At 39.3% G+C, this 26,586-nt stretch overlaps 1 protein-coding gene across 9 annotated transcripts in view; it reads right to left on the minus strand.

Annotated features, from left to right (window-relative positions):
* The window catches only part of SIK3 (SIK family kinase 3), a 258,205-nt gene that overhangs the window by 99,581 nt on the left and 132,038 nt on the right, over window positions 1-26,586 (minus strand). For 8 of the 9 annotated variants that reach the window (XM_033205496.1, XM_033205500.1, XM_033205498.1 and 5 more), the window contains exons 2-3: window positions 20,098-20,214; window positions 16,879-16,942 (exon numbers count right to left, since the gene is read on the minus strand). In XM_033205496.1, coding sequence (XP_033061387.1) covers window positions 16,879-16,942; window positions 20,098-20,214 — 181 coding nt within the window. Of the gene's footprint in view, window positions 1-12,600; window positions 12,623-16,878; window positions 16,943-20,097; window positions 20,215-26,586 lie in introns of those variants that run through there. The other variant, XM_033205501.1, reaches the window with a different exon arrangement.

Below are 26,586 nucleotides of genomic sequence, written 5' to 3' on the forward strand. Positions count from 1 at the left end.
AGCTGGGCTGTTTGCAGACACTTGATAATAACAAACACAGGGTTACGATTCTTCACAGAAAGTAAATGTTAATGTAGGAGCCAGGCAAAAATATTCCTTTAAGTTTTTTTTTTTTTTTTTTTTTTTTGAGACAGAGTCTCACTCTGTTGCCCAGGCTGGAGTACAGTGGTGCGATCTTGGCTCACTGCAACCTCCGCCTCCCATATTCAAGTGATTCTTGTACCTCAGCTTCCGGAGTAAGTGGGACTATCGGTGTGGGCCACCACGCCCAGCTAATTTTTGTATTTTTTAGTAAAGATGGGGTTTCAACATGTTGGCCAGGCTGGTCTTGAACTCCTATCCTCAAGTGATCTGCCTGTCTCAGCCTCCCAAAGTGCTGGGATTACAGGAGTGAGCCACCATGCCTGGCCCTTTGGGATTTATATACACTCAATACAGCAAAAATAATTTGATTTGTTCTCTGTGGCTCTTATTTTTATGTCATGGTAGAAATGACTGGATGATCAGACTATAAATGAATGTTTTACTATAAAGTGAGGTCAAAGCACAGGTGGCTTCCTCATACATCTTGAGCCAGTGACAATATAAATGCCGGTCACAGACCCGCCCCCGCCAGCTACCCTCCTTCATCCATGTGTCTCTTCACTTGTGTGTTTCTGGCGGGGCATTAAAAAAAAAAAAAGGATAAATAAATAAAATAAATGTTAGTCATATCTGATATTAAGAAAACAGAACAAAAAATGAATAATAATAAATGGGAAATTAATTAGGGAAATCAATGTAAGTCAATTATTCTGATTCAGAGTGACTAAAGTTCAGTAGCATGGTTACTTGCTTCTGTTAGGAAAGCCTTAGAAAACAGCTAAGTTTTGTTTGTTTGTTTTGTTTTGATTTTTTTGAGATGGAGCCTCGCTCTGTCACCCAGGCTAGAGTGCAGTGGTGCAATCTCAGCTCACTGCAAGCTCTGCCTCCTGGATTCAGGCCATTCTCCTGCCTCAGCCTCTCGAGTAGCTGGGACTACAGGCGCCCACCACCATGCTAGGCTAATTTTTTGTATTTTCAGTAGAGACGGAGTTTCACCATATTAGCCAGGATGGTCTCAATCTCCTGACCTCGTGATCCGCCTGCCTCAGCCTCCCAAAGTTCTGGGATTACAGACTTGAGCCACCGCGCCCGGCCGAAAATAGCTAAGTTTTTTTTTACAATCAAAGGAGTAAATAACCTAGTGGGAAAACGGTAGTTTAGTTGTGAAGATATAAAGGATGCTGAGGATTAAATAAAAACATGTAAAAGAAAAAAAAAATTCCACAACAAACCAGTACATAGTAGTGTTCAAATAAATGTGTTGTATTCTTGAACTTCCAGGCAGTCACAAGATAAAATAACCTATGTGAAACACTTAACACAGTATCTTGTACACAATGGTTATGCAAGTTAGTCTTTCTGATCCTCTGTCCTAACAGTTCTTGAGTGACCCATGGCATCAATGAATGGCCTTGTGAGTAGTTCAGGGTTCCATACATGTTGGCACCATTAAGAAATGTTATTTTTAAGAAACTGAGAATGTTCATAATAAATCATACACTTTTCAACAGACTCCTCTTAAATTAGTAATTTGTTTTAAATGCCCATGAGTTCTGCCTGGTATTCAGGAAACTTAACTTGATAAAGTACTGGATTTATGACTTCATGGTCTCAAATAGGAAGTTTGGGGATATATATCTGAAGAGGAAGTTTTAAATGATAAGTTTAGTGGTTTATAAAACTAACCAGTTTCTCAATTCTGTTTGTAACACTAAACAAACCCACATTGTCATCACTCCTCCTTCATAATATAAGGCTGAATAGTATGTAAAAATAAACTTGATAAGTCAGTTGAATGAGTAACAAATACTCATTAAATAACCAACTACTGAAGTCTATTTATTACACTGCTTAGAATTCATGATCTTCATATGTCTTTCTCCATAGTTACCCAAAAAAGGTGCTTTCCCCACGTCAAAAACTCATTTAACTAAAACGTTATTAAATAACATGCAAATTCCATGCTTGATTTGGTTATATTTCATTGTGACACAATAAAATACATTTAGTGAGTGCCTACTATATGTTAGACACTACATTAAACAAGGAAGACACAGATGAATAAAACTTAAACGCCATAATCAGCAATTCAGTGAGGTTCTTCCATTCACTTAGTATTTTATTCAACTTATCAATAAATATTTATGGAACATGCATTCTCTGTGGGCACTATTTTAAGTATTGAAGATTTAGTAGGCAACAAAAATGACAAAGTCTTTAATGGCATGTAAATTTTATTGACTCAAGACAATAAAAAAACAAATAAATATATGTCAGTTCATGATAAGAACCAAAAAGAAAAGTGAAGCAGAGCAGTAGGCCAGTAGGAAGAATGAGATTTTTAGACAGCATGGTGAGCAAAGACCTCTCTAATGAGATAACATTTGATAAGAGACTTGTAAGAAACAGGAGAGACAGCCATGTGGATATGTGGGAAGAGTAATTCAGGAAGAAGAAATGGAATATATGAAGGTCTTAAAGCGGGAGCACAGCAAAGGGTTTAATGAAGAAGAAAGATGCCAATGTGAGAGGGAGAGTGCTAGGAGCTGCGGTGAGAGACAGCTGGAGACCAAATTATATAATCTTATAGGCCATAGTAGGAATTATAAATTTATTCCACATAGATGGGAAAGCCAACAGAAGTAGCTGAGTGGTAAGGTCCCACCTGAATTTTAAAAGAATCCTTCTAGCTATAATAGGGGAGTCAGGGCAGATTCAGAGAGACTATTTAAAGCCTACTGCAGTGATCTTAGCAAGACATGATTGTGGCTTAGACCAGACTGGTAGTGATGGAGGTGGTGATAAGTGATTGAATTCAGCATATATAGTCTTCCCTCTCTATCTGTAGGCACCATATTCATGGATTCAACCAACCCCCTTGGAAAATAGTCAAGGAAAAAGAAATGGACTAGAGTCTAAATTACCAGTAAAAGACAGACTTAGAAATGAAAAAAAAAAATTACTTCAAAAAGTGCTATAGGAGAGGTATGTTCAAAGTGAAGAAAAAAAAGGCAATTACCTATCTGGCAAAATCAGTGCAGAGCTCACAGGGGGAATAACATTTGAGACAGGTCACAAAAGTTAAGGAGGGACAAAGAGGGCAAAGAAGGGCAGCAGGGTTTTTACATCAGGGCCGACACTTCCTATTGATAATCACTTTTCCAACCAACTCCTCTAAGACTAGCAATTCCATTACAGGCCTCTTGAGGAAAAAAAGGACAATATTCCACCAGGGATTAGGAAGTAAATGTAACCTCTTCAAGATCACCATTAACAATACTATGCCATGTGCTTGGGCAGCTGGTATACTCCCTTTCTGCCTCTCTTGCCTTCACATTCATCTAAGACACTGACTGAAACCTAGTTTGTACTCTATTGCACCCTCTATTGCACTCAGATTCTGCCATCACCTAGGGAATGCAAACATCAATGAGGATAACTTATTTGACAGTTTGCTTCATGATTCCTTTAGCCTTCTTTTTCTCCAGTGACCTAGAACTCTAGCAATGTATAGCAACTACTCCTATGGCCACATCTTGAAATTGTCTTTGCTTGACGTTATTTTACCTATGAAATTCTAAACTTCCCCCTCTCTTATCATAACCTTCTAAATTAGCACTGTCAAATAAAATACAATGTGTGCCATTTATATAATTTAAGATTTTCTTGTAGTCACATTTAAAAGTTAAAAAAAAAAAAGCACTCGTTTTGAAAAGCAGTACCTCACTTTACACCAATACATCAAAAGATCATTTCAGAATGTAATCAATAAAAATAATAGCAATGAGATAGGGTACCTTCTTTTTTTCATACTAAGTCTTCAAAATCCACTGTGTATTTTATACTTTATAAGCATACCACAACTAAAATACTAAGTTGTCTATAGCCAAGATGTAATGTAGTTTTATCAAAATAAGAGTTGTGTTTAACAGAAAAATATTTTAGACTCTGCAGAGTGAAGAACTTGGCCTTGCCCAAAGAGAAGGCCTGGCCTTCCCTTGGCTTCTGGGAAGCAATCTCTGGGTTCTTGGAATGTTATGTCTGCTAGGAGTGTCTCTGTTTGTCTGGGAGCCTTGGGTTGTGCCGGAGAGTCCAACAACATGATTTAGGCTGGGATTTGCCACACCCATATAGTCTCAGGGTAGAGGCTGGATATACATTGTTGGCTACATAACAGCGTGACTTGATGTGTGGGCTTTGGGTCACGAGCATCAGTTGACCGAGACACACAGATCAATCATGTGAGCAATCAATCAATCAATCAGGCTTATGTAAAATAAAAACACTGAACACAGAGGGTCAGCTGGGCTTCTCTGATGGGTACTGCTCTGTACACAATGTAACACATTACTACCAGGAGTGTAACACATCCTATATCCACATGGAAAGGACAACAAAAGTTCTGCATTTGGAGCTTCTCCTGGACTCTGCACTTCCTTCCCTGGCTGATTTTAATCTGTATCCTTTACCTGTAATAAACTGGGAGTATATTAGCTTTCAGTGAATTTTGTGAATCCTTCTAGCTATTTTCAAACTTAACCAGTTTTGGAAATTTCCTGAACTTGTAGGTGACAGCAGAGATTGTGCCATTGCACTCCAGCCTGGTTAACGAGAGCGAAATTCCATCTCAAAAAAAGAAAAAAAAAGGAATCCAAATATAAAGTGTTGTGATTACCTCTTTAAGCAATTTTATATCATTTAAAGAAATTAAGATAAGAAAAGAAAAATATATGTATTTACATAGTCTTTTACTTTTCCCTACATATTTGCCATTTCTGTTTTCTTCACTTGCCCCTGTGGATAGCAATTACCATATGTTATCCTTTGCTTTCAGCCTGAGCACCTCTTTCGTATGTCCTGCATAGATCTGCTAACAATAAATTATCTCAGTATTTCCTTATTTCTGAACATATTTATTTTGCCTTCATCCATATAGAATTTTTTATTTCACAGGGTTTTATGTTTTTATTTCAGCACTTTTTTTTTTTTTTTTTTTTTTGAGACAGAGTATTGCTCTGTCGCCCAGGCTGGAGTGCGTGGCCAGATCTCAGCTCACTGCAAGCTCCGCCTCCCGGGTTTACGCCATTCTCCTGCCTCAGCCTCCCGAGTAGCTGGGACTACAGGCGCCCGCCACCTCACCCGGCTAGTTTTTTGTATTTTTGAGTAGAGACGGGATTTCACCGTGTTAGCCAGGATGGTCTCAATCTCCTGACCTCGTGATCCGCCCGTCTCAGCCTCCCAAAGTGCTGGGATTACAGGCTTGAGCCACCGCACCCGGCCTTATTTCAGCACTTTAAATATATCAATCCACTCGCTGTCTTCTAGCCTTTTTTTCCTCTGATGAGAAGTCAGCTGAAAATCATATTGTTGTTTACCCTGCATGTGATGAAGTATATTTTCTCCTGCTGCTTGCAAGATTCTTTGTCTCTGGCTTTTAGCATTTCGACAATGATTTGTGTCTTAGATCTAGATGTGGATCTCTTTGTGTTTGTCCCACTTGAGGTATATGGAGCTTCTTGAAACTGAAGATTAATGTTTTACGATACACGTGGGAAGTTCTTGGTCATTACATCTCAAGCATTTGTTCTTTCCCTTTCTCTATCTCCTCTTCTTCTGGGTTTTCTATTGCAAATATGTTGGTACATTTGATCTTGTCCCACAGATCTCCCAAGGCTCTAATTATTTTTCTTCAATGGTTTTCTCTCTGTTCTTCAGATTGAATTACTTTTCTTTTTCTTTTTCTTTTTTTTTTTTTTTGAGACAGGGTCTCACTCTGTTGCCCAAGCTGGAGAATAGTCACATGATCATAGCTCACAGTAGCCCCAAACTCCTGGGCTCAAGAGATGCTCCCATCTCAGCTTTCCGAGTAGCTGGGACTACAGGCATGCACCACCATATCAGGCTTTTTTTTTTTTTTTGTAGAGATAGGGTCTTGCTATACTGTCAGGGCTGCTCTCAAACTCCTAGGCTCAACTGATCCTCCACCCTCAACCTCCCAAAGTGCTAGGGTTATAGGCATGAGCCAGACTGAATTTAAAAAAAAAATATTTCTTCAACTTTATGGTTGTATCTTCTGCCATTTCAAATCTTCTGTTGAACTCATCTAGTGAATTTCTCATTTACTTTTCAACTCTAGATTTTCTATTTTGTTCTTTTTTTATAGTTCCTATTATACCTTAGCTATTTGTGAAATCATTGTCACCATATTTTCCTTTAGTTATTTAGACATGATCTCCTTTAACTGTTCAACATATTTATAACTACTATGACGTTTTCACTAAATTTAACATCTTGGCCACTCAGAGACAGTTTCTATTGACTGCTTTTCATCCTGATTAGGGTTTACATGTCCCTGGGTATTTTTCTTTTTTTTTTTCTTTTTTTTGAGACGGAGTCTCGCTGTTGCCCAGGCTGGAGGGCAATGGTGCAATCTCGGCTTACTGGAAGCTCCACCTCCTGGATTCACACCATTCTCCTGCCTCAGCCTCCCGAGTAGCTGGGACCACAGGTGCCCACTACCACGCCCGGCTAATTTTTTTTTTTTGTATTTTTTAGTAGAGACGGGGTTTCACCATGTTAGCCAGGATGGTCTCGATCTTCTGACCCCGTGATCCTCCTGCCTCGGCCTCCCAAATTGCTGGGATTACAGGCGTGAGCCCCACGCCTAGCTGGGTATTTTTCTTTAACATACCGTAATTTTTTAGAAAACTGATATAATACATCACATATTAAACCGATTCTGAACTATGATTTACCCCCTGCAGATTACTGTTGTCATTAATGAGGTTTTTTTTTTTCTGTTTTTCAGTAACCTTCCAGCAAATAATTTTAGAATCTAGCTTCCCATGGTGTGCCACTGTTGATTTCTCTGCTAAACTGTTATTTAAATTTTTTAAAAATTTTTTAGCCTGGCTTCCTTGAAGTCAACCCCATGTCTACATAGCTAAGTGGCCAAGCCAGGCAGCCACTCATCCTCTGCTGATTAATCTGTTTAATTCTCAAATGGTTTGCTGCACAGTTTCCTAACAGGTCTTGGTATGCCCCAGCCCAATCCTTCCTCCAGAATGTATGGTAATAATTCAGGGTAAAACTCAGTTCCTCATTCATTCACTCACTCACTCTTTCATTCATTCATTCAATAAACAATTACTGATCTTTTCCAGCAGCAAGTACTTCAGTCCAACAGTAAGAACTAGAGAACAAAAATAGACATGGGGATACAACAGCAGGCAAAACAGATATGGTCCCTAAACTTGTGAAGTCTGATGTCTAGTGGGACAGAGATACCATTAAATAATTACAAAATTAAATGTAAAACTGTAACTGATATAAATACTATTAAGAAAGGCTGTAGTGGCCGGGCGCGGTGGCTCAAGCCTGTAATCCCAGCACTTTGGGAGGCCGAAACGGGCAGATCATGAGGTCAGGAAATCGAGACCATCCTGGCTAACATGGTGAAACCCCGTCTCTACCAAAAATACAAAAAACTAGCAGGGCGAGGTGGCGGGCACCTGTAGTCCCAGCTACGCGGGAGGCTGAGGCAAGAGAATGGTGTAAACCCAGGAGGTGGAAGTTGCAGTGAACTGAGATCGCACCATTGCACTCCAGCCTGGGTGACAAGAGAGAAACTCCGTCTTGAAAAAAGAAACCCTAGAGGAGAATCGGTTCTTTGTCTCTTCCAGTTTCTTACGGCCGAATCACCCCAATCTTTTCAAGGCTGTTTTGGCTATGTTGTGTCCCTTGCAATGCCATATAAATTTTAGAATCAGGTTGTCAATCTCTACAAAAAAGTCAGCTTAAATTCTGATGGAGATTGTGCTGAATGTGGAAATCAATATTGCTGTCTTGACAATGTTAACTCTTATAATCCATGTACATGGAATGTTTTTCCAATCATTTAGATCTTCTTAAGTTTCTTTCAATGTTGTTTTTACACTTATTAATACTTTCCAGAGTATAAGTTCTGTACTTTTTTTGTTAAATTTATTCCTAAGAATTTTATTCTTATTGACGCTACTGTAAATTGAATTGTTTCCTTCTTTTCTGGATACTTTCACACCTTGCAAGGGTATAGAAATACAACTGATCTCTGTATACTAATCTTCTACCCTGCAAATCTGCAGAACTCACTTATCAGTACTAATAGTTTTTCAGTAGATTCTTCAGGATTTTCTATATATAATATCATGTCATCTCTGAATAGAGATGGTTTTACTTCTTCCTTGCTAATCTAGACGCCTTTAAAATCTTTTCCTTGCCTAACAGTTGTGGCTAGAACCTCCAGTACAATGTTTGGATAGAAGTGGCAAGAGATTAAACCTTTTGTTTCTGATCCGAGTGGGAAAACATTCAGTCTTTCACCATTAAGTATTATGTTAGCTATGGGTTTTTCATAGAGATCCTTCATGCGGTTGATGAAATTATCTTCTATTTCTAGGTTGATGGCTGTTTTTATCATGAAAGAGGGTTGGATGCAATTTACTTATGCCCAGGAGGCAGGGGGGCGGATAGTGCACGTGTGTGTGTGTGTGGTGTGTGTGTGTGTATGAAAGAATGTTGGATTTTTTTTTTTTTTGAGACAAAGTCTCACTCTGCCACCCAGGCTGGAGTGCAGTAGCACGATCTTGGCTCACTGCAACCTCTGCCTCCTGGGTTCAGGAGATTCTCATGCCTCAGCTTCCAGAGTAGCTAGGATTACAGGTGTGCACCACCACACCTGGCTAATTTTTGTATTTTCTTTCTTTTTTTTTTTTTTTTTTTTTGAGACGGAGTCTTGCTCTGTCGCCCAGGTTGGAGTGCAGTGGCCGGATCTCCACTCACTGCAAGCTCCGCCTCCCGGGTTCATGCCATTCTCCTGCCTCAGCCTCCCGAGTAGCTGGGACTACGGGCGCCCGCCACCTCGCCTGGCTAGTTTTTTGTATTTTTTAGTAGAGACGGGGTTTCACCGGGTTAGCCAGGATGGTCTTGATCTCCTGACCTCGTGATCTGCCCGTCTCAGCCTCCCAAAGTGCTAGGATTACAGGCTTGAGCTACCGCGACGGGCCTAATTTTTGTATTTTCAATAGAGACAGGGTTTCACCATGTTGGCCAGGCTGGTCTCAAACTCCTGCCCTCAGGTGATCCACCCGCCTTGGCCTCCCAATGTACTGGGATTATAGGTGTGAGCCACTGCACCCAGCCAGAATGTTGGATTTTGTCAATTTTTTGGCATCTTATTGAGATGTCATGTTTCTTTTGTATTCTATTAGTATCTATCCCAGGAACCTTGTTTTTTTGGTTTTGTTTTTCAGACGGAGTTCTGTTCTTGTTGCCCAGGATGGAGTGCAGTGGTGTGATCTCGGCTCACTGCAACCTCCACCTCCCAGGTTCAAGCAATTCCCCTGCCTCGGTCTCCCAAGTAGCTGGGATTACAGGCGTCCACCACTATGTCCAGGTAATTTTTTGTACTTTCAGTAGAAACGGGGTTTCACCATGTTGGTCAGGCTGGTCTCGAACTCCTGATCTCAGGTGATCCAACCGCCTCGGCCTCCCAAAGTGCGGGGATTACAGGGGTGAGCCACTGCGCCTGGCCAATCCCAGGAATCTTTATTGTTCCTGGGATATTCCACAGGGCCACAATGTATAATTCTTTGTATCTGTTGCTGGGTTCCGGTGGTGACTATTTTGTTGAGGATTTTTGCGTCCATGCCATATTGCCTATACTTTTTTTGTACTGTCTTCTGGTATTGGTATCAGAGTAATACTGGCCACATAAAACGGATGGAAAGTGTTGCCTCTTCTGTTTTCTAGAAGACGTTGTAAAGAATTGCTATTCATTGTTCTTAAAATGTTTGGTAGAATTCTGCAGTGATTCCACCTGGGCCCAGGCTTTTCTTTGCGAGTAGTTTTTTTGATAATTACTTCAATCTCTTTGGTATCAGTCTATTCAGACTGTCTATTTCTTCTTAAGTCAGTTGTTTCCACAGTTGGTATCTTTCTAGGAATTTGTCCATTTCATCTAAGTTATCTTTTTTTTTTTTGAGGCAAGGTCTCACTCTGTTGCCCAGGCTGGAGTGCAGTGGTGTAATCACAGCTCACTGCAACCGCCACCTCCCAAGCTCAGGTGATCCTCCCACTTCAGCCTCTCGAGTAGCTGGGACTACAGGTATGCACCACCATGAGTGCCTAATTTTTCTATTTTTTTGTAAGAGACGGTGTTTCACCATGTTGCCCAGGCTGGTCTTGAACTCCTGAGGACGAGCAATCCACCCACCTCGGCCTCCCAAAGTGCTAGGATTACAGGCATAAGCCACCAAGCCCAGCTGATCTGTTGATGTGCAGTTGTTCATAATATTCCTTTATAATCATATTTATTTATTTTTTTAAGACAGGGTCTTGCTCTGTTGCCCAGGCTGGCATGTACTGGCACAATCATGGCTCACTGCAGCCTTGATCTCCTGGGCTCAAGTGATCCGCCTGCCTCAGTCTCCTAAGTAGCTAGGACCACAGGCTCATGCTACCACACCCGGCTAATTTTTTATGTTTACTAGAAATGAGGTCTCACTATGTTGTCCATGCTGGTACTGAACTCCTGCGCTCAAGCAATCCTCCCACCTCAGCTTACCAAAGTGTTGGAATTATAGGCGTGAGTCACCACGTCCGGCCCATTTTTATTTCTTAAGGGACTGTAGTAATGCTCCTTTCTTTCACTTCTGATTCTAGTCATTTCAGTCTTCTCTTTTTTTCTTCTCTCTCTCTCTCTCTCATCAATCTAGATAAATATCTATCAGTGTTGTCGATTTTTTCAAAGAACCATCTTTTGGTTTCACTGATATCCTCTATTGTTTCTCTATTCTCTATTTCATAATTTCTGCTATAATCTTTATTTCCTTCTTTCTGCTTGCTTCAAGGCACTAGAAGAGGAAGAACAAACTAAAACTGAAGCAAGCAGAAAGAAGGAAATAAAGATTATAGCAGAAATTATGAAATAGAGAACAGAAAAACAACCAACTATAATGGAATGAAACTGGAAATCAAGAGTAGGAAACATTTGGGAAATTCACAAATACCTGAAAATTAAACAACACACTTCTAAATAAATAATGAAATAAATAAAATATCGGGGCCGGGTGGTGGCTCAAGCCTGTAATCCCAGCACTTTGGGAGGCCGCGGTGGGCGGATCACGAGGTCAGGAGATCGAGACCAACCTGGGTAACACGGTGAAACTCCTTCTCTACTAAAAATACAAAAAATTAGCCAGGCGCGGTGGTGGGCGCCTGTAGTCCCAGCTACTCGGAGGCTGAGGCGGGAGAATGGCGTGAACCCGGGAGGTGGAGCTTGCAGTGAGCCAAGATCACGCCACTGCACTCCAGCCTGGGCCACACAGCGACTCCGTCTCAAAAATAAAATAAAATAAAATAAAATAAAATATCAAAAGTGAATTCAGAAAATACTTTCAAATGAATGAAAATGAAAATACAGCATACTAAAACTCATGATATGCAGCCAAAGCATGCTTAGAGGGAAATGTATAGCTGTAAAATGCCCATAGTTTCAAAGATCTCATATCAATAACCTAAGCAGCTATGACTACAGGTGCATGCCACCATGCCCAGCTAAAGGCTGGATTCTTCTAGTGAAGTTTATTTCTCTATATTTACAGTGTTCAGCCTCTAATGTGTTTCCTCTGGAACAGGCAGCTTTGGTATGCCTACAGTTAGTTACCTTGGGATCACAGTGTTTTTGCTAGGACTTTTTTCCTCTCGTTTACTGACCATATCCAGCTGTTAACTCCACTAATTGCTGGCTGATTGCCCTTTTGTTTTGAACAATGCCCTGGGGCACAAATTGGTCTACAAACAATACAATCAAATTCTGGTTCCTTTGAAGAAATATTTTTTGCCATCAGTGTTTTTTTGTTTTATTTTTGTTTTTATTTAAGACAGGGTCTCCCTGTGTTGCCTATGCTGGCCTCCAACTCCTAGGCTCAAGCCATCCTCCTGCCTGAGTAGCTAGAATTACAGGTGTGCACCCAGCCAGTGATTTATTTTTATTCTAACCCCAGAAAAGGTCTTTCTAAATTAATTCATTGGTTCTCTCCTGCAAACTAGCAAACCTACCATTTGGCCTGTTTCATGAATCTCTTCTCAAATGCCCTTTACCACAACCTCCACTGTTCTTTCTTTTTCTTTTTTCTTTTCCCTCTACTGTTCTTGAGAGTACAATCAGGTTTGAACTTCTTCACTCCCTGTTTCAAATGAAGTCAGTTCCTTTGGGAAGAAATTAGGAGCTATTTTACGGTTTGTTTTTCTCTGCAGGTAAAATCTCAGAGTTAGGGCTCTGGAGCTGGGGTTGAGGACAATAGCAAACTTCTCTGAGTGATACACTCTTACTCTAGGAACTGAGAGTTTAGTGGATGGAGAGCGGGGGGAGGACAGCAGCCTGGGGTCCTCTCAGCTTGCCTCTCCTACCAGCTTGAAACCACTGTCTTAAGACCCAAAGCAAGAGTGATCTGGGTCCTAGTATTCTCGGCATACCTGATCAAGTTCCACAAGTGGGGGCTGAGTAGAAGAAGAGGCCCCCATCTCTTAACTGCACTTCTCCAGGACTCAGCAATAGGCAGCTGGGGGCAGAATGAGAAATGCTGATGTCCAGATCCTCCTGGGAAGAAAGCTGCTATTCAGATGCTGGAGAGAATTAAGGAGAAGCGACAAATAAAAATTACAGGAGACCACTGTTTTCTAATAAACTTCTGCACTAGGCACCAACAGACCAAACTTAACATCAAAATGGAGTCACTCATGCTAAAGTTCCAAACCAAAAACTAGGTTGTTATCTGACCTGAGAAATCAGGAGAAAGAGATAACAGCCAATTTCCCAAACAGCCCAGTCTAAAATCTTTAATTGGCACAATGATGAAGTTCCCTCTGCTTTAATCCTTAAAAAAAAGGTAGCCTGAAGTAACCTGATGTTAAGTAATTAGTTAATTTTCTATTGTTCTGTTTAAAAGTAACCAATACACTGTTCAGACTTCTTAAGCCCTTCTGTCTATAAGCCAAACTCTTCTGCTCAGCTTACTGAAACACTTATTCTATGAAATGAAATGTTGCCAAATTGTAGAATCGCAAATAAGGTCAACTAGGATCATCAAACTAAACTTGTAATTTTGTCTTTTGACAGGAGGAAGCCCTAGTGTTCTTGGCTGCAGTAGTCTGGACAGGAACTTCCACACTGCTGACCAGACTTTGTTTCTTACTGAATTTGCATAGATGTTCTTGAATAACGTTCCTTCATTTTCTGTTTTACCCTTAGGATGATTTCCTGAGACTTTAAATGACTGGGTTTTGTTTTCTTTAACAGTTTTCACTTGTTTCAGCAAGCAAGGCAAGTCAGCAGAGCTCCTCACACCTTTATACCAGAAGTTGATCTCCCATTCATTCTCTCACATGAAGGCGTAAAGAAGCCCCGTGCTAGAGCTCTATATGTGCGAAACTGTAACACAAATATTCTAAATCTTACCTTTTACAGACCTAGAAACTGCGTACCAGACTCATCTAGTAATTTGCTCTAAGTAAAAGTGCAAATAGGTGACAGAGATCTGACTCAAATCTAGGTCTAAATACATCCAAAGCCCGGGTTTTCCTGAATAGGCCCCTTTCATCTTTTTTACACAGACACTTTTAAAAATCAGAGCTCATGAGACAGTTCTAGCCCTGTGCGGGCTCAATAATTTCTTTAGGTAATATACTATTTTCTTCCTCATCTGGATCTTTTATAATAATATTACTTAATAGTATCAATAACATTTCAAATTCTATTGTTATATATTATACAATATGTTATAATACATAACTATAGATTAGTGCAAAAGTAATTGTGGGTTTTGCCATTACTTTCAATAACAAAAGCCACAATTACTTTTGCACCAACCTAAAATATTTTGTTTTTAAAATAATATTATCAGAAGTGGTATTCTGTTTGTTCATCCCTTAAGGTACATTCACACGAAGTCCATGACCAAGAAACTTATCTCTCTAATACTGCTTCCTGCTGGGTGCAGTGGCTCATGCCTATAATCCCAACACTTTGGGAGGCCAAGGCAGGAGGATTGCTAGAGCCCAGGAGTTCAAAACCAGCCTGGGCAACATAATGAGACCTAATCGCTATAAAAATTTAAAACTTAGCCTGGCATGGTGGTGTATACTTATAGTACCAGCTACTCGGGAGGCTAAAGCAGGAGGATCATTTGAGCCCAGGAAGCTGGGGGTGCACTGAGCTGTGATCCCATTACTGCACTTCACCTGGACAACAGAGCAAGACCCCAGCTCAAAAAAGAATGCATACATACATACATACATAAAATCTACTTTCTTAAAGAGTAAGGTAGATTGATGTGCCCTGTGTTTGGGTCTTTTTTTTATTACAAACATTAAGATGACATTGTCAGGCTTCTGAGCCAAAGCTAAACCATCATATCCCCTGTGACCTGCACGTACACATCCAGATGGCCGGTTCCTGCCTTAACTGATGACATTCCACCACAAAAGAAGTGAAAATGGCCTGTTCCTGCCTTAACTGATGGCATTACCTTGTGAAATTCCTTTTCCTGGCTCATCCTGGCTCAAAAGCTCCTCCACTGAGCACCTTGTGAGCCCCCACCCCAGCCCACCAGAGAACAACCCCCTTTGACTGTAATTTTCCTTTACCTACCCAAATCCTATAAAACGGCCCTGCCCCATCTCCCTTGGCTGACTCTCTTTTCGGACTCAGCCCGCCTGCACCCAGGTGAAATAAACAGCCTTGTTACTCACACAAAGCCTGTTTGGTGGTCTCTTCACACGGATACCAGTGACAGACATGATCTTTTTTCTCCCCAAATTACCATTGTTTCTCCACCAATAAATGTCTTTCTATGAGTTAAAATACCTAACAGGCAGCTCAAGGATTTGGAAGATGTTTGACTTTTTATAAAATAAAACTTGTAAATAGGTATCTTCCAGCCTGAGCAATATAGTGAGACCCCCAGCCCCCTCCCGTCTCTACTAAAAATTTAAAAATTAGCCAGGTGTGGTAGTGCACACCTACAGTATCAGTTACTCAGATGGCTGAGGCAGGAGGCTCACTTGAGCCCAGGCAGCAGTGAGCTAGGATTGCACCACTGTATTCCAGCCTGGGCAACAGAGCGACACCTTGTCCAAAGAAAAAACATTATCTAGATACTGAAAGTTTTCTATTTGCCTTTGTGTACATTTGTGATCTTAATTAAGGCAGGTTTATCATAACGTGCCTGGAATGTCAGACCATAGCATAGTCTCCCAATAACATGACTGCTATTTCTCTCTCTCCAAATATTCTCTCTTGTGCTTTCATTTTCTGGTTCATAAATTTCCATATAACCATGCCCTCCTGGGCATAGCCTTCCCTGATCTCCAAAAGTTAACCAAACTGCCATCTGCACGACTGTTCTCTACTATACAGAGTTTTACAGTTTCCATTCTCATCTTCAAAGTAATATGTTGATTTCCCTGTCTGTTTTCCACCAGATTTCTCCACAGAAAGGAAAACCAGTGTCTTAATTGAGTCAGCATCTCCAAGGCACATGACTGGCATATAATTATCATACATACTGAAAGCCTACTACACCTTCTTGACAAACAATGTTATCCTTCAAATCTTGTAATGCTTTCATTTCTTTAAAATAAAGTATCCCCTCCTATACTATATTGAGTACAAATTTCATTCTATCACCATTAGCTTTAACATTAACTAGCCAATTAAATATAAAATTAAGAAATAATGATACCTCTTTTAAAAAGGACTAGCGCTTATCCTAAAGATACTTTGATACAAAAACATACTAGATTGCTAGGGAAACTTTAAAACACACACACACACACACACACACACACACACACACATCCATGCCGCCACAACTAACTAGTCATTAATAAGAAGATTCCATTTTAAAAGTGATTCTATGCTTTTAAATACATTTTTTCAGCATGCAGGAAGGAGCAAATGTTTAAAATAAAAATTAAAAAACAAATTTTAAATTAGTAAGTGCTCATATTGATAAATTTTTTAAAAAATAAGGAAATTAGACAAGGTATATAAAGAAACTTTTCTCTGTAGTTGCCAAAAGAAAAAAAAAAAGACACATCAATTTCGCTTTGGAAGTTTACCCTTTAATTCTACTTGGCTCCATTTATCACTGTTATAAAAAAAATCTTTTAGTCAGTTTTTACCACCTTAAAAATCAGATTTGTCAGTTACAAAGTTTCTTGCTTATTTCTGATGTTGTGCTGAAGCTAAGTGTGAGAGGAAAAAATAGTTACTGAAGGCAGAACCCCCAAAATTACAAGAATCCTTGAGGGGAATGGTGAACACACGGTAAATAATATCGTTACATGTTATATTTAAACAAAGTTTAAGGAACGTGCTTGGGTGAGACTGTTTGCTTTAAGTGGCTCTTTCTCACACAACAGAGGCCCACATACTTGTGTGAGTTCTGTCGCACTTGGTAACCTCAGTTAGAACCTGCAAACTGGAAAGACCCTAAGTCCCACGTTCAGAAAGGATGCTTGTTTTTGGAGATCCTTAATCTCAACTGTCAGCATCTGACTGAAATAAACAAAACACCTTTGCTAAGGAAACAAATGTGTTGAAGGGATTTTACCAGATTAATCGAAACAAATTAAAACGACTTGGTTGAGAGAAAATGACAGGACTGAAGAACAGCATCAAGTGACAAAGGCACTGACTAGCTATTAGAGTGTGCTCAACAGCTGTTTAAAGAATGCAGTAAGTGTACTTACCAAATATTTCCCCTCCACTAGCATATTCTGTCACCAGATAAATCATCCGTTCTGTCTCCATAACCTGGTGCAAAGGCAGGAAAGTGACAGACAGTGACACAAATGACAGGCTGATATAGGAAGAGAAACTAATGACTCCTCTTTTGTCATTTGAAATATTAATAACCACTACAGATTAAAGAAAATTTAAAACATTTTTGGGGAAACAAATATAAATGTTATTAAGAAGAAAGGGAAAATTAGATATTCCTCCAAGTTCTTAAAAGTAGAAAACATTCATTGCTTGAGAGAGATAGTCCTTTTGATGTTCCATGAGGTCTCTGCAATCTCTTAAGTTCCATAAAACTGAGAGGCAAAGAAGTTGTCAAGAACCAAAACTTAAAGTTCAGATTCAACATCAACCATTTGAAGCATAAAAATGCCCCATTTAAAAAAAAAAAAAAAAAAAAAAGCCTTTGGAGAAAATAATGGGAATCACATAAGAATTCCACAGAAATCACATATGGCTTTCTTTTTGTAATACAAATGACAACTTTCCTTTCCACTGCCCATTTATTTGTAAAAAAGAGAGCAGTGATTTAAAAGACTCAACCTTTTAAAGTAACGCAAGTGATTTGTGTTTTGTCTTGGTCCCTTTGTTGCTCCTTTTTAAAATTCATTGTAGTATGTTGTCAGTCCTTTCTTCCTTTTTAGATTTTCCATCAAACATTTTTAAAAGTAATAATGGCTATATACACTCATTATGAAACTAAAGACCACAGGCTTTCCTCTTCCCAATCTCCTCCATCTCAACCCCCAGGAGAACACTGTTCACTGCTTATTGTGTATCTTTCTAGAACAGTGCGGTCCAATAGAAAAATAATATGAACTGCACGTGTAATTTTAACTTTTCTAGTAGCCACATTTAAAAAGGAAACGGTGAAGATAATTCTAATAATATTTTTATTGACCCAATATATCCAAAATATTATCATTTCAACAATTATTTTTAAAATTATTAACTTTTAGTTTTACACTTAATTAAACACAGTTAAAAATTCAGTTCCAGCCGGGCACAGTGGCTCACGCCTGTAATCCCAGCACTTTGGGAGGCCGAGGTGGGTGGATCACTTAAGGTTAGGAGTTCGAGACCAGCCTGGCCAACATAGAGAAACCCCGTTTCTATGAAAAATACAAAAATTAGCTGGGAGTGGTGGCACATGCCTGTGATCCCAGCTACTTGGGAAGCTGAGGCAGGAGAATCACTTGAACCCAGGAGGTGGAGGCTGCAGTAAGTGGAGATCATGCCACTGCACTCCAGCCTGGGCAACAGAGTGAGACTTCATCTCAAAAATAAATAAATAAATAAACAAACAAACAAACAAACAAATAAATAAATAAAATTTTTAAGACCCAGCTGCCAGAAAGCAAAATCAAAGCTTGAAAGAAGGCACTGCTCAAAGCTAGCACTGGACCTACGGAAATTCTCATAGGCTAATCTTGGGGAAGACAGACATAATTGCAGAATTCGGTTACAAGGGTAATACCTACAAGTCAATCTCTTGAAAAACGTCAACCTGGCCGGGCGCGGTGGCTCAAGCCTGTAATCCCAGCACTTTGGGAGGCCGAGACGGGCGGATCACGAGGTCAGGAGATCAAGACCATCCTGGCTAACACGGTGAAACCCTGTCTCTACTAAAAACTACAAAAAACTAGCCGGGCGACGTAGCGGCGCCTGTAGTCCCAGCTACCCGGGAGGCTGAGACAGGAGAATGGCGTGAACCCGGGAGGCAGAGCTTGCAGTGAGCTGAGATCTGGCCACAGCACTCCAGCCTGGGTGACAGAGCGAGACTCTGTCTCAAAAAAAAAAAAAAAAGAAAGAAAGAAAGAAAAACGTCAACCTAAGCCCCACGATTATTTAAAGATGATTTATTTTAAAAGGTAAGGTCAAGAAATGTATTCAGTCTATCAGAATAGGAAGGAAGACGAGGTTAGACACCTGTGAGCTCACAGACACAGGTCTTCAGGCAACACCAGGAAGCTTTCATAAGTTTGCTTGTGGGGTAGGCGTTGTTCAACATAATTTAGGCTGATAAATTTCAACAGGTCTGCTCCTGTTGACCTAATTTCATTATGTGAGCAGCTGGTGCCAGGGAAGAGCTCTAATGCTGTCGTTTTAACCACACATATTAACATCACAACATGTTTTCTTTTCCATAAAATTAACAGGCTATGAAAGTTTGCCCATAGCGCCTTGGGTGTACTTTCTCCACTCTTACACACGGTCCTATGTCTGGGCTAGTAACCATTTACTACAGACTAACAGCAGCAAAATAACCGAGTGGGTGGCCACTTCCTTCAGAACGAAGAGATGGCTGTTCTGGCAGAAAGCACCAAGTAGAGTTGGGCCTATGCAGAGGCAAAGTTCTCGGCTGCCAACACTTTGCAATTTGAGAAGCATCCCGAAGCCCCACCTCTCCCAAAATATCTCTTCCACCAGCCTGCTAAGTCAAGGTCTTCTCCTCCGATTCCGCTTGAAATTCCAGCCATCAGATTTACTGCTTTTGTAGTTAGGCTAGGGAATCATTTTGATGATGGCATAAAATATGCATGTTTCTTGGGAAGACAAAAAAAAAAAAACTAAAATAGAAATCTCTCCTCTTGGACAGATCTAGTCTCTTGATCTGGTCTCTTGATTATCAAAATAATTACTATCTTGGAAAACCAAGTCTAGGATCCTATTAGAATAGAAAAGAGGTAGGTTTTGATTGATGCAGGAAGCAATCCTTTGCCGTAACAATTTACAACATGATCACAGAAACTAGTATTCAAATAATGCTGTTAAAAAAACACATTATATTCATCTCTAAATTTTCACCTCTCTAAATTCTCTTCCTTTTGGGTTTCCCATCCTGTTTTAGAACTCTGAACTAAATAAAATAAATTCTCATCATCTTCTGAATTAATCTTTTGTGCAGTTCTTGCTAAGAATGGCATCAAATTTTAAAGAACAAATTAAAAAGACCTACCTGGGTAAGGAAAACTTACTAGCAAATGGCCAGGGGAAACTTGAGGATACTAAGCGCTGAGTGGGTAAACAGAAGGGTAGGAAAGACAGCAGGATTAACATAGAAACAAAAAAAGTCACAGATGTTCACCCACCTACATTTCTTCAAAGGGAGCCATACATACAATATTCTGGGTTCTTTGCAGCTATCTGCTATATAGTAATGATCCTACCTGGTAGAGCCTGATGATATGGGGGTGGCAAAGCATCTTCATAATTTGAACTTCCCGGAAAATCTTCTTCAAGTTTTCTTCATCGAGCTGGGTCTTATCTATGATCTTGATAGCAACCTGACAACAGAGGGAAAAAATTTACTCTGATGCATTATTAAAAGCAGTTTACTAAGAAAAATTAGGTTCACTTTAAAACATTACGTTCCATAAAATATAAGCTGCCAGTATTTTGTTTACAGAATGTCAATGAGGAAAATTAATTTACTCTTTTTAAAAAGATAGGAAATGGATTCCTAGCAAGTTGGCTCAAAGGAACAGACTCCAAAAGCTAATGGGTCGTCTGCCATTTCTTAAATTGCTTATATGGTAAAATCCTGTGACAAAATATTTCATTACTCCACAGATGTGGTTATGGTCTGGGTCAAATCATGTTTCAGTGCCGAGTGGTATGTAGGGCCTCTCATTAAGGCAAGAAGCCTTAAAATAAAAGAAATTTTTAAAAAGGCAAGAAGCTTATATCAGAAGTACATGGTGTCTTACTAAGGTTCTAGGAGAACTTTCACAGGGGCTTTTCATGTCTCAACAGGTGCTTGCAGAACTCAATAATAATAATAATAGTAGCAGTGATGGTGGTGGCAGCAGCAGTAGCAGCGGCTACTATATAGGAAATGTTTACTATGGGCCAGGCATAATTCTTAATTCTTAGTAATTCTTAATTCTTAGTGCTCTGCAAGTACTAACTCATTTAAACCTCCTAACACCCACATCATCATTAACCTTGTTTTAGAAATACAGAAACTGAGGCACACAGAGATTAAGTAATTAACCCAAGAGTAAGTAATTTATACCTAGTATGTGGCAGATGCAGGATTGAAGCCTAGGTAGCTTGGCTTTAGAATCAAATTGGTAATAATAATGTTATAAGAATCTAAAGATCTTTCTTTAGCGTACATGCACTGCATCATAAAACATATCTTTCCAATGTGTCCCCTTTTAATAAGACACTCATCAGCAAAAACATTTTAATGCAGAATGAAAGACGAAGGACTTTTAAAAATCTACTAAATCTAAACTTCCTCTGTGAAATACTTAAAATATTTGTGTTGCTCCAAAATATGTCCATATCTCAGTTTCAATTACCTAATCAGTATGGAAGCAATAGTGGTTAGATGAAGAGCCTCGCAGACTAGTCAAACTCTAGTCCTCTCCAAATCTAACATTCTAAGATTCTATGCACCAGAGAGATAAAGGGAACATATACAGTACTTACTGAGGAAAAAAAAAGAAAGAAAAACAAAATTTCAAAAGTAAAAATATTTAGCTCAGAGAAATAAAGACTGTTTGGAGCCATACGTGGCAGATTATTCAGATGTATAAACGACTGGCATAAAAGTAACTTTATTTGAAGTTGCTTCACGTGTTAAAATGAGGACCCATGGAAGAATGGCACAGGGAGATACATTTCAGCTGTACTTAAACAGCATTCAAGCCATGCCTAATGAGGGAGTGTGATGAAACCAGCTGGGTGTGACTGGAGCTATAAGGATTAATCAGACACAGCCTAAACTTCAAGGAGATCACAGTCTAAAAGGGAAAAAAGATGTGTGGAACTGAAAACAATGCAGCATTGGTAGTACAATCAATGGAGCTATGTACCAGATATAATAACAGAACAGAGGATGGTGAATGACCTTCACCTATAGGAGAAAAGGTCAAAAAAATCTGGGAAAGACTTCACAAAGAAAGCAGGATTTCACTAGAGAGAGAACTGAGATAGGCAGAGAAGAAGGTAGAGAATTTAATGAGGATCTCACCAGCTGCTTGGTCTCCTATAAGTCTTAGACCATATAACCCTTGACCACCTGCATTTCTACTTCTCCTCACTACTGCACCAGATTACATACAAGACCTTAACGCCACAACTGGTCTAGTATCTGCTCCTGCTTCTCTCAGGACAGCTCCCAAAACAAAACAAAACAAAAAATCATGGTATACAATGTCTCTTCCTAGAACAAATAGCTGGGTCTTAGTAGTCATTATTAATAAAATCTTACATGTGAAGGGCACCTTGTAGTGTACAGAATGCTTTCATAAATATAACAAGCTTAGAAACTTGCAGACATATCCCCATAGCAGAGGTGCCAAACAGCTGTAATCCCAGCACTTTGGGAGGCCAAGACGGGCAGACTGATTTGAGTCCAGGAGTTCAAGACCAGCATGGGCAACACGGTGAAACCCCATCCCTACTAAAATTTTTTTTAAAAATTAGCCAAGCATGGTAGCATGTGTCTGTAGTCCTAGCTACTCAGGAGGCTGAGGTGGAAGGACAGTTTGATCCCGGGAGCTGAAGCTGCAGTGAGCTATGATCGTGCCAGCAACAGAATGAGACCTTGTCTCAAAAGAAAAAAAAAGAACTTCCAAACAGGTGCATTGGAAATAGGTTACAAGCAATAATGGATCACCTCCAATCTCAACTTTCTGTGCATGCCATGATGTGCAAAAGGTGGGAAGAACTGCCAGGACTTATTTATCTTAATAACAGAGGGCATCAACTGTCTAAGGTCTGTGCCCGAAATCTTCCACCTCTGCCCAACCCCTACTAATTGATGGCATGTACAATGTAACTGGGGAAAGGCGAGTGGCCTTCAAGGTTAACTTACAAAATGTTTGCACTATTTCACCTCCAAGAGAGTACTGGATCACAGGGAGTCATACAGCGGGCCTCCCTGATTCACAAGGCACTCACTCTAAATTTCATTTGCATTCTGAAGCAACAGGACCTTCATAATGGTAAACAGAGATTGTGTGGCTCCCAGTCAGCCACACAATCATGTGGGTAAATAACAACAGAGTGAATTAAATGTATTTCTGACTTACCATATTTTCAGCTTACAATGGGTTTATTGGGACATAACCCATCATAAGTCGAGAAATATCTGTACTCGCAATAATGCCTTTTGTTGGCTATAATTAACCACAGTTTATTACATATTTCCAAATGGCTGAAGGAGATCTGAAATGTTACCAACACAAAGAAATGATAAATGTTTGGGGTAATGGATATCCTAATTACCCTGATTTGATCATTACATGTTGTATCCATGTAGCAAAATATCAAATGTACCCCATAAATATGTACAATAATAAATAAATAATACATACATACATTAATTTTAAAAAGAAATGTATTTCACCTTTTCAGGAAAAATTGCATTGAATACAATCTGTTCTTAGAAGGCACGTACAAAGAAGTTTTAATAGATTAGAACATCAAACTCCTGTCTACTTTTCAGTGAGAGTTCAGATTCCAGAAGACAATAAAAAATGAAGCTTTGGGCCAGGCACGGTGGCTCATGCCTGTAATTCCAGCACTTTGGGAGTTCGAAGCAGGAGGATAGATCGAGGCCAGGAGTTCAAAACCAGTCTGGGCAACAAAGTGAGACCTCATCTCTACAAAAAATAAAAAAATTAGCCAGGTGCGGTAGTGTGTGCCTGTAGTCCCAGTTATTCAGGAGGCTGAGGTAGAAGGATTGCGTGAGCCTAGGCGATCGCTTGAGCCTAGCAAGGGTGAAGTGAGCCATGATCATGCACTGCACTGCAGTCTGTGCAACAGAATGAGAACCTTTCTCCAAAACAAAAACAAAACAAAACAAAACAAAAAAACAAAAGTGAAGCTTTACTTAGCAGTTGAATATAGTGTTGAAAGCAAGGACTCTGAAGTCAAGCTACTTAGATTGAAAATCTTGGAACTATCCCTTAATATATAACCTAGAACAGGTTATTTAATTTTTCAACGGCTCCCTATCTGTAAAATGTGGGCAACAATGGAACCTACTTTAAAGGGATGTCGGGGATTAACAAAGCTAATACATGCAATCTGATTAATATAATGCCTGGCACAGTAAACAGGCAATGCATGTTAATTACAGGTACTGCTGTTGTTATTTTATTTTCTTCTGGAATTAAGCCTTCAACTTTAGGCATTCCTTGGCAAGGATTAGATTTGCTTCACTAAGCAACATAATCCTGGATCTGAAACACATCAATTCCTTATTCAATGGGCAAATTGAGGGACCAAGAAGCAAAACAGCTAACAATTTGCGGGCAGCATTCAGAACCAACTGGCTGCCGCCAGCTGATGTGGAAAGAACATGGAAAGAACAGAGCTGGAAAAAAAAACAAACGCATTCCATTCAGGAAAGTCACAGTGAGCCATAGGATGGAATCCACAGCAAGACCTGACCCTGAGGACTGTGCCAGAGAGACAGTGGTCTACTTCTTCACAGCAGGCCAGGCTCCCCTTGCCAACCCTACCTACTAGCTAACACCTGAGAGGAGGGAACTTACTGCTGCTTGGCAATGGCATAACTGCCTGATAAGACCACTTAACAGAGAAAGGAACTCAGCTCCTACCTTAGCTGCAAACTGGAAAGTGGGAGTTTTCTAAAAAGCAGAAAAATAAAGTTGGAACAGAGAAACTGCCAAGTCAGATAGCAGGTGGCTGGCACACAGGTATGATTATTTTGAGAGTATGTAAACAGATAAATGAGTATGAGTTTTATAGCTACAGATTACTGAAGGCTATATAATAAAGGTTTTGGTGTAAAGTACACACTAGTTGCTTGAAAAATTGAATGTGTCCACAACAAAGAAAAATCAGTAGGGAAAGAAAAGATAAACTCTCAAAGAATGTTTTTATATTGGGGTTGAAAATCTATAAATCTCCTAATTGTACTTACATATGAAAATTATAACAAATAAAGAAGAAAACTTCCAACATGTTACCAAGAGACTATTTATTTCCTCAGTTTGCCTGTTCTACACAGAATTCTTTTATCTTCCAAAGAGCACGATTTTGTAAACTGACATTCTAATATTAATTAAACATGACACTGTGTCAACTATGCTACTAAAGAGATACAGATTGTGAGAGTCCTTAATTTCCCTACTCAAGACATTCCCATTCAACAAATTCTTCTTTTTCAATTGGCATGTGGTAGGAAAAAAATTAAATTTAGATCATGCCAAATTTAAAGTCATAGTTCTTTATTATTCATTCTATAAGAGGAAAAATTACTATTTCCCCCTTTTAGTTCTCACCTCTAAAAAACACAGTTCTTTTTAAGTCAACTCATTTTTGTAAGCACAATAATGTTCATAGTGAATGAAGCTGAAAAAAATAGTGGTTTCTTCACAACAGGCAATAATTCACTTGCATATTCTGACACCATATTCGCAAGCAAGATAAGGCAACAGAGTAAAATACAATGAACTAAGGGACAGTTCAGCATTAAGATCAAAACAAACCACCCTTCCCCATCAGAAATAAATGCCCTATAGTAGGGATTCAGGGATATGCCAGGACAAATGGACAGTTCAAGAAAGGACTACTTAGGAGGGAAATGCAAAGATCACAGGGCTCAAATTCTTCCCAAATGAGAAACAGCATCGCCTTACACTGGTATGCAGATGAACAGACAGTAACCTCAAAGAATATAGTGAACAGACTGCATGCTTTTTAGAAGGAAAGAGAAAACATTATAGTTTGAAGAAAAGCTTATTTTTTTTAATTTAAGGAAAGAGCTCTATTTCTCTTAGAAATGTCTTTAAAATTTAGGCAGACCTCAAACATTTTGTCATTGTAAGCTTTTTTCAATGGGGTTATGTTTTTATACTAACTTCTGTAGCAAAATTTTTATTCTCTATTTTTCTGACAAAGCTTATCTACTCTAGAACATTCTCAGCTCAGCTCCGCAACTATTTTATGGTCTAGATCTGTACAGGATAATACAGTAGGCACCAGCCACATGTAATTATCCAGACTGATGTGCTATACATGTAAAATATATACCAGATTTCAAAGACAGTAATATAAAAAAGAATTAAACTATCTCCCTGATACATTTTTATATTGATTACATGTAGAAATTATAATATTTTAGATATATTAGGCTAAACAAAAGATATTAAAACTAATTTCACCTCTTTTTACCTTTTTAATATGATTTAAAAATTATAAATAATACATGTGGCCCTCTTCCTATTGGACGGCACTGATCTAGATAATGCCAATAAGCTACATAATTAATCTACCAGTTAAAGGAGGTGTTCCTTGAAAATGACTTCTGAAATCATTGACTTGATATTGAGAATTGCCAACTATCTATTTCACAGAAACTTGGCCCAAGTTACAAGGCTGTCAATGCTCAAAACACTGCCTTGGGAGAAAATCTCAAATAAGGTCTCAAAAGTTATATTTTAGAAGCTCAATTTAATTCAATTTTTAAAATGTCTTTTGAGCAACTGACTGGTTTACTACATTGCCCTTGTGTGCAGCCATTCCCAGGAGGGTTTCTTTCAGAGAATTAAGTCTTACAGCCTTAAGACAGCAGTTCCCAAATTGTTTGGTCTCAGGACTCCTTCTCTTAAAAGTTAGGAGAACCTTCAAAGAAGTTTTGATTATGTGAGTAATATCTTTCAATATCTGCT

The sequence above is a fragment of the Trachypithecus francoisi genome, unplaced genomic scaffold, assembly GCF_009764315.1.
Source record: "Trachypithecus francoisi isolate TF-2019V2 unplaced genomic scaffold, Tfra_2.0 Lachesis_group8, whole genome shotgun sequence".
Classification (NCBI taxonomy): domain Eukaryota; kingdom Metazoa; phylum Chordata; class Mammalia; order Primates; family Cercopithecidae; genus Trachypithecus; species Trachypithecus francoisi.